Raw genomic sequence first — 9,161 nt, 5'->3', positions numbered from 1 at the left:
TTTTATGTTTGCATGAACTTCCGGCTAGGGAACCTTGGAACTCTTTTCCTTGGTACCCGGGAGAAAACCTAACCAAATTCCAAATTGGATCCCATCACTACAGTGGTTGGACGGTTGGCTAACCCATGGGATCGGATGGGGTTAGACTGGACTGATGGATCCGTAAATCGAGACTCAATTTTTGTTATTACGATAGATAAAGTAAATCCCGGATAGTAATTGTTCTATGGATAGGAATCAACGGCTGTGCCTCTTGAGGGGAAAAAAGCGTTGATTCCAATGATCCAAGTGCAAGTTTCTTCCTTGATCCAAATGAGTACCTTTATAGGTGCAATCAGATCAGCTTGATCAGTAATGGTCTTGACTACGTTAGAGTAAAAAGTTATCCTGGTGGAATCGCCCGTGCTTTCCGGGTAAGGTAAGTTTTTTCGAGTCCGGTTTTGGAAAAACCGACAGATTAGTCTCTTGTCCGGATATTCGTGGACGAGCCCCGAATGTGGGACCTCTGTCCCGCGCGAGAAGTGCTACTTCCGCTGCTAGTACCCCGAATCCGTTGCTCCGTGGGAAGGGGGATCTCACAAAAAGATTACAGGAATAGCAATATGTAATAGCCTTGTCAGAGTTTTGATTGCATCTTTTATACTACATATGCACGGTCATAGAGTGGTACAAAAGTACCCTCATGCTTTGATAAGGGCTATTGACCTAATTAACTGGTGTTTAAGTACGTTGGATTTGACGTTCTGACAACTTTCTAGCTTGATGGTTGTCCAATCTCCGGATGCCTCACAGCCCAACAAGTGCATTGAATCATCTAGGATCTTCCTAACCAAATAATTATTGGCTCAAGACATTCAACAAGCACTTAATTGAGTACTTTTACCTAAAGAGACCTAACATCCATAGACACTAGTAGCAAAGAATCCATGGAAGAAACTTTGAGAATCCCCGAACATGCAAAGGAGAGGGTGACCTCTTCTCCAACTAAATCCTTTAGTTTATTGGATATAGCAAAAGGACTATTGAACTCACTCAATGAATAAGGATCTAGCAACAAGAAATGAGTTTATATCCATATTTGTAGAGACTATTGTGCAAACACCACCATAGGTGCAAGCTTTTGGCTCAAGAGAAATAAACCTGTTGAGACCTAGTGGTATCACCCCTACATTGAGGAGAGACAAATCAAGTGCTTTAAGAATCAGAGAAGTCTTTTTCCCCACTTTGGAGGAGCTAGACATTGGATTTAAACTTAGAGATGCCTAGAATCAATTATGCATGCTAAAAATAAAAAAACAAGAGCTAGACACACGCAAAATTACTGTTGAACATATGGAACTCGACAAGTTACTTTTGGTAACGTTGCATATAAAGAAAGGGAAAACTCCTAATGACACATTAAATCACATTGCCGAGGCAACAGATAGAGGGAATTCCCCCTCTAGAGATAATTTGTGAAGATCCCAAGGAGGGATCCGAATCAATGGCACAAGAAGAGATTCAGAGAAAACCACATCATATCACAAAGCTCATGAAGAAATTCATTAAGGATGGTGACCCCATGCAACATATAGAGATATTTGAGTCAACTTGTGAGACTTGTGGGCGAGTTGATGATATTATGAAGATTCATTCTTTTCCCTAACATTAGATGGAAAGACTCAACAATGGTATAGAACCTTGAAACCTTAGGATAAAGTTAACTTCACTCTGTTGAAAAATGTGTTCGTACATGTTTTAAAGAAGTGGTGATAAGTGGTGGCACAACTCCACAATATTAAGCAACACAAGCACGAGTCCATGAGATACTACATCTCTCAAATTCTTATTGTAAAAGTTTAGAGAGGTTGAATGATGATATCAGTTATTACCATGTTTCTATAAGCGAATACGGGAAATACAAAGATGCATGATTATTTGTTTTTGTCCATCCCAACAACACTGCATGCATGTTGCAAGTTGACCATTGAATCTTAAAACAATATATGCTAGAATTACCACAACCAGAGGATGCCAAGATGCCATTTGTGCATTCCATTACTGGCCACACATAGAATGCATCATCCATAATGTATGCATGAGGCCTATGCACAAGGCACATACATGGGGACAGAGGCCCCATGCATATATTAAGGACTATGCATTAAGGACTTTAGGGAATGAGAGAGAGAGAGACTAAACCTGCAGAAACTGAAAAAAGACATTATACAAAAAACTAGTAGAATCTAAGGGAAAACAAAACCATAAACATGGACAAGAGACTTAACTGCTTACGACTTAACTGCTTACAAGGGAGAGACGGAGAAAATGAGCATGAAAGGAGAGGAGTCCTTTAAAGTGCACACAAAATACCATAAACAAGAAAATTTGAAAGAACTTTAAAAAACAAATTACAAAATAACCAAAGATTAGGGTTAGGATTGGGAGCTTACCTTTTTGTTAGTGGAGCAAGCACATAATGGTTGGAGCTTAGGGGTAGGAGATGGGAGCAAGGTTTGCACAGGAGAATGGGCAAAAAGTTCAAACTCCTGTCATCAAGTGAACGCCCTTATTGGAACAATGTCTTAATTTACCTTGAGTTGTAATGACGATGCTCTCTATCTTTTATCAACTTCCTTATTAGAGTGATTTTCTAATTCATCATCTCTTAAATCCCAAACATATATTCAAAAACGTGGGAAGCGCTCTTTGGGAGGACTTGATTGGTTCTAAAGGGATCAAATGTATTGATTTATCAACCACCATATTACTATCCAAATGTTCCCCAGCACATAAAATTCTTATACTGCTTCAAGCCCCCATCTCATACATGGACCATCCCGCATCTCAAACTTTGTCCTAAACATCAAATAGATTCCTCTATGACTTGATTATCTTTGAAATAGTATTAAATAGAACATCAATCAATCATAGACAATTTCATAAGCCCCCTCCTTTCTTTAATATTTTATTTTCTTGACACCTTGACAAGCTGCGCTCTCTCTCCTGTCTCGTTTCTCTGTCTCTTTTGTCTCTCTCTCTCTCTTTCTGGGGGAAGTGATTGCTAAGCCCTAATGAAGAGCCTGCATGGCAGCATGGGCCTACAGACAGAGGACCGCAAATGCATGGACAGCGCGAGCACCTCTGCAACAAGGAGCGAATTAAGCACTGCGAACCGCACCCAGCCATGTGCTTGGCGGCTCCATCATCATGACGCCTCACAGCCAACCGCCTGCAAGGCATCGCCCAGGCACCCCTCTTGGTGTGCGTCCCAAGCAGGCCCGCCGCCTGGTGGTCGGCCCCGGTCTCTTCTACGATCTCTCCAACAAGGAGCGCAGGCAAGCCTGACTCTGTCCTTTCTCTAGCGCACCACCGTCCACCATCCGAACTATTCACCCGCAACACGGCCGACTCACTCCCCCTCAAACCTACCAGCCTCGCCCTCGCAGAAGCGGTGGCTTCCTCAGAGGATGGTAACTACGTGAACCTTACAATATCTCACCTGAAAAGAGTTTTGTGGGGCGAAGTAATTAGTCTGGTAATTAATCTCTGTTCTAATGGTTCTGCAGTTTGGCGGCCTTGTGTTGCTGCTTCCTGGTGGACGAATGCTGCTGCCTTTGTGACCCTTTCTGCATTCTCGGCTGCTAATTCAATCTCTCTGAGGAAGAAGATTGTATACGCGGTTTTCTAACCGCCCATTTTATCTTAAATCAATAAATTGTTGCGGCTCACACGGCCTAGCGCAAACCATGGCAACCACTATCTCTTCGTGCTCCCTTGCTCGCCTAACGTCTTGATCACAAGAGAGACACGTGCTCTCTGTCTTTCTTTTGTTGCCTTGCAAAGAGAGCTCTCCCGCTACATTGGCATTGGCCATTGTGGTGTTTGATAGCTTCTAAGTTCTCCTTCCCAAAGAAAAAGAACCTCCTCAAAGAAAAAGAAAAAAAATCAATCAGGTTTTTATTGGCTTGATGTATGATTATAAGCATCTTTATTAAAAAAAAGTACTTGCGTAACAAACCTGCTTAGTTCTATTTGACATTCGGCCCCACCACGTACATGCTTCCCTTCATGAGTTGATAGATGACTGCCACCAAAATCACACTCCCTAATCCAATTTGACCCTTTCACACAACTCTGCTCTTGATTTCTTGTAACAAGATGGCTGACAACCATCACGTATAAACATACGGAGCACCAACCAATTCACCTACCCATTCAAAGTGGAGGTTAGTACATAGTGTGATCATCTCTACTTCTACCATGAACAACCTCACTATAGACAATTCCCTCACCTCCTCTTATGGACAACTTTGTAAGTATCCACTCTCGACATACACCATCATATATAGTGCAAAGAAAAAAAATCCTTTCTCCATTGCTCACTTTTGCACATCATGCATTAGCTGTGGCACCCAAGTACAAATGAGCCAACCCCCACCTGCAACTACATAATCGGCACAAATGTTGTTGTTACTGCTATGGCAAGCTCAGGGGGGTAAAGACATTCCATTTAGTGGGAATCACATGAGAACTCCCACATTTCTCTACTCCCATAGATGTGGGAAAGTCAGCCCATAATAAGCTAGTAGCAAATACAGTATTGTGTCCTTTGTACACATAGGGGTGTTCCACATTTTTAAAGAGCTTCTTTGACACCCTACAGAACTCACACATGGGCATCAAATTAGATCCCATAGGTTTATCATAGTTTCTTTAACCTATTTCGCCTCTTTCTTTTCTACACTCACCGATGTGGTCGAAGGGAAGAAATGAACTCAGATGTTGTTAAAATGTTTGCTTTTATAGCAACATGATAAACTTGGGGTGAGTTGTCTTCTTCCCCACTATCATCCCCATGACCTGCTTAGCAAAACACATCAGTGTCCATTACATAAAATGAAATGAATACTACTTTTGTGTAGGACATGTCACCTTGATCATAGTCCAAGTTCTCCTTGTCTTCAAAATGTTCATCTCTTGGTGAGGTCTCAATGTCTTTCTCAAGGTTCAAGCCCTTTTTTGTGGCTGGTTTGTCCAAGCGCTTCTCTCAATCTCTCTTCTCCTTTTCATCTTCTTTGTTGAAGACTGGTCTTCTAGCTTTCCTTTTTGCTTTTGAGTATAGCTCTGAAAGTCTTATGAAAATAATAATAAAAAACAACTATCAGTACTAAATGATTTTCTTACATTTGTTACAAAAGTATAATGAAGTAGCTACCTTTACGTCAACCTTCTTCACTTTAATAAACCTTTCTAGAATGATACTCAAGCCACCATGGTGTAACCATGACCTCCCATTGTGTGAGGCCTCCTTCCTGCCACGCGTCTAGAAACATGATCTGTGGACCCTTCTCCACTTGCCAGTCCTGCTACATCTAAGTGGTAGCTCATCAAGAATTCCCTCAACATGCATTTTAGGCAACCACCCAAAAACTATAACGGCAAGTAAGAACATGCTACAAATACATGGAGACAAAGAAGCATCAATACTTTGAGATTACCTATACACAAGACAACGTACTGACATTTGAATCTATGGTTGTTTCTCCGAAGTAGCAGAGCTCTTCATCTCACTTACAAGTTCTACAAATGCCTCATGGAAATGCAACTGTCGACAAGACCTAAAGTACTTAACTGCATCACCTAGAACTTGTACTTCCCTTCCATTAACATCCACATAAAGTTGAATAACTAGATCACGTGCAAGGTCTATCATTTGGGACTAGTATGTTTCCTTAGAAGTGTACTGCCTGCAAGATATGTTGTCCCTTGGCATGCCCCAATCCAGTTGTTCCCTCTCATCCTTAGTAAGGAGGAAAATCAAGATCTCTTTTTCCTACAACATGTTAACAAAAGAATTATTCATACATAAGAGAGTCCCAACAATGTCCTTAAAGTCCACTTAGTTTTAAATGAATAAGAAAACCCACTTCTCGCATGAGATTTTTACCGCTGCAAGCATTCCAAGCTTGTCCTCTGTGACTGCCTTTGCCTTTTCCCAATTCACTCAGTATGGAACTTGGAAAAATCCTTCACCATTTTTTGGGTTTTCTATGGATGCTAGCTTGTATCCTTTAATCCTCACCTTGTCCTTTACCTTTTTCATTGCCTTGGTTCTTGTTTCCTTGCACTCTTCCAAAGATAGAGTCGTAAAGTCAATTTTTGACATTTCTTTTCCGCATTTTTTGTTGAGCTCCTCCTTAAAAAAAGCACCAAATGTAGTGAGATAATGCAAACAAGAAAGTAAATGAATTTAAGGAAAATTGTGTAAGAGGAAAAAATAAAGAGAACAAACATGTTACTTACTCTAAGTACAGATTGAGAGAGTGTTGACATTGACATATTGTACCAATGCTTTGTTCTAGCCAATCTCTCTTGTGCTAAAGTTTGATTGATCCATCAATTCTTCCTCACTAAAATAGTGCATAAGAGTATCCATCCTACATGGACCAAACTTACACATGAGAAAACAAAGGGAAAAACTTTGTGGTTTTGTAGCTATTTACTTCTGTAAGAGTGAGAAGGACCTCTCCTTCGTGTGACGAACATCAAAGGAGAGAAACTTTCATCGTACTCGTACATGCCTCCTTTTTTTTGTTTTCCCTCCACATTGAGCACAATTCTTTACCTATTTTTGATATTATGATAAGAACTAAAATCTTACCTCTCCTAATTTGGTTTCCCCATGCCTTCAACCTATGGTTTTCATCCCATACAAGGAACTTGTTTCCACTTAGATGTGTCCACTCACGCTTTCTTATAAGATCAACCTCAAACACTTGATTTACACTCTGCCAAACTGACCCCCAAACTGGCAACATCATCATCTGATAGTAGCATTTCTGGTTTCTCTATCCTACTCAATTACACAAGAAAGTCTCCCCTTGTTGGATCATAATCCTAGGAGTCGCAATTGGAAGCCAAAAGTGTAATATTGGTTCCAATTTGTTCTCATTGAAGGATTAGGTATAAGACGACATAGAGGGACATAAGGTGGTTCAATTTCAACCCAAACAGTAATAGACTCCATACGCCTCCCGAATCTTGCCACCCATGCATCCATTTTTCCTATTTGTGGTGGACTAGAAGCAGTATCTTGATGTTCAATGAGTTGGTGACTACCTGATTCTTCACCCAATGATCCCAAACTTTGTGGAGGTAATTCATGAATAACACTTTATCTTACTCCTTGAGACCTTTGCATATGCTCTTCTTGCACTTCAGGGACAGGGTGAGGTAGGGTAGAGGTGTGAGCTGAGAAGACCTCTAATTGCTTACCCCATGGGGATTTGCAGCTTTAGCGACCTTTGAGTTGCATTGGGACACCTGAGGGGGTATCGATCACCTCGGCTAGATGTAGACATCTGCTAAAAAATAACAAGATTCAAAGTTAAGGCCCATTAGAGTTAATAAGGTTAAAACTCACTCAATGACATTAATAAGATTCAAAGTTAAGACCCATCATCTCTTCTTCTACAAATGCAAAGCCATCCTGAAGAGGGAAAGCACAAGCACAACCATACAATTTCTAAAGCTAATACGGTAATGTAAGAAGTACATACTCAGCAAAAGAATTAGTCCTATGTCAAAATAACTACATACTACATGCAATTAGACATTGTAAAATAAAAGCTTTTAACCTCTAGGAGCCATTAGGTCTCAACTGCGGCAACAAAATAAACACAACACCTACTAACAGAAACCCTTGAAGAGATCCACCATATGAACTTCTCCTACAACTACTTTGAATGCCCTATTGCAGCAGTCTCGTGGCACACTAGCATGGCACCAAACCAGCACCCACCACCTTGCCCAACATCGAGCATCACCACCGTCGCGCTCCTCCGGCCCAAACCGCCACTGCTGCCCAGCCAAGAGCTTTCTCTCCACAAGGTTTGCATAGACAAGGCAAGACTTCATGCTATTAACACTTGGCATGTCTGTGGGTGCCAAAGTTCAAAAATTTGTGCAAGGTCCCGTGGCACACGAGCATGGCACCAAACCAGCAGCCCACTACCATTCCCAACACCACCTTGCAACATCGAGCATCAACACCGTTGTGCCACTCCGACGCTCACCTTGCCAATACCCAAGCATCACCACTGGCACAAGGTCTCCAGAGACAAGGCAAGTCTTTGTGCTATTAATACCTGGCCTATCTGTGGGGGTGTCAGAGTTCACAGAACTGCCGAAGGTCTAGAAAGATGAGAGTTCACACCCAAGGAGTTTTTACTTTTGCCAGGTCTGCGCAGACAAGGCAGGTCTTCATTATGCCAGGTCCTGTCTATCTCCATGCACAAGAAAATTAGGGCAAAGGGCGAAGACCTCGCCTGTATATCTCTATGTGCAAGAAAATTAGGGCAAAGAGGCACAATTTTTCTCAATCTTCACAACAGGGTTGAAAACGCTGCAATGGAAACACGAAAGAAATATGAAGAGATTACCTCCACGATTTTTCTCAATCTTCACAGGGTTGAGAATGCTACAATGGGAAAAAAAATATGAAGACAGAAAGAAAGAGGAAAAGAGATAAGATAGTAAAGGTTCAAAGAAAGGACAGTGTACCAAAAAATGATGGGCGCCATTATTGGTCCACACATATGGACTTAGTGCGTTAATGGCCAATTTTCTTTAAAACTCACAACTCTGTACCTTTAAGAATGACGGCTACTACAAAATGACGGTACCTCTTCATGGCTCTGGTGTGACGGTTTTGAATATCATGCCACAACTTTGAAAATGCGGATTTCATTTTCACCTCCAAAACACTTTCCTACCCATCTACTTGGTTTCTTCAACAACTGAGATAGCTACACTCACTATGGTTTCTTTTTCTACACTTTGGTTTCGGGATATTGAACTTGACCCACTGGAGGGTCCTCTTCATGGTGGAGAATGTTTGGTAAACAACAGGTATATGGCCTCCAATCTTCCACCCTCTAAAACAGTGGTCAGTTTAAGTGCAAAGAGTTCCTATGGATGGGTGCAAATCAACTCCATCTATCTCTCACACCACAGGGTCATCTTACAAAAAACCTATAATTGATATTGAAGATTAGAGTCCAATAAAGTCAAACTCCAAGGTTGATGAAATTACATGCAGAAGTTATCACAACATCATTCTCACATAGAGGATATGCTTATGCATAAGGTTGATGAAACCCTATGCATAGAGGATATGC

At 41.3% G+C, this 9,161-nt stretch overlaps 1 protein-coding gene and 1 long non-coding RNA gene across 2 annotated transcripts; one reads left to right on the top strand and one right to left on the bottom strand.

Annotated features, from left to right (window-relative positions):
- Nucleotides 1-1,902: 1,902 nt before the first annotated feature.
- On the bottom strand, nucleotides 1,903-8,499 carry LOC147634201 (uncharacterized). The gene is made up of 9 exons (XR_015266994.1): nucleotides 8,424-8,499; nucleotides 7,258-7,343; nucleotides 6,286-6,419; nucleotides 5,930-6,178; nucleotides 5,198-5,815; nucleotides 4,915-5,114; nucleotides 4,275-4,842; nucleotides 4,001-4,189; nucleotides 1,903-2,528 (listed from the first exon to the last, which is right to left on the bottom strand). It is a non-coding gene; the product is annotated as an uncharacterized LOC147634201 (long non-coding RNA).
- Nucleotides 3,194-3,702, top strand: LOC147634202 (uncharacterized; the record flags this gene model as incomplete). Its single annotated transcript, XM_086804600.1, has 1 exon — nucleotides 3,194-3,702. A coding segment is annotated over one exon (477 nt), but the record flags the coding sequence as incomplete, so codon positions are not given.
- Nucleotides 8,500-9,161: the final 662 nt, after the last annotated feature.

Source organism: Cibotium barometz, chromosome 11 (genome assembly GCF_041138505.1).
Source record: "Cibotium barometz isolate CiBa-2024 chromosome 11, ASM4113850v1, whole genome shotgun sequence".
Lineage (NCBI taxonomy): Eukaryota > Viridiplantae > Streptophyta > Polypodiopsida > Cyatheales > Cibotiaceae > Cibotium > Cibotium barometz.
Note: the sequence above shows the minus strand (reverse complement) of the source record. Positions and strands in the feature narration are given on the sequence as shown.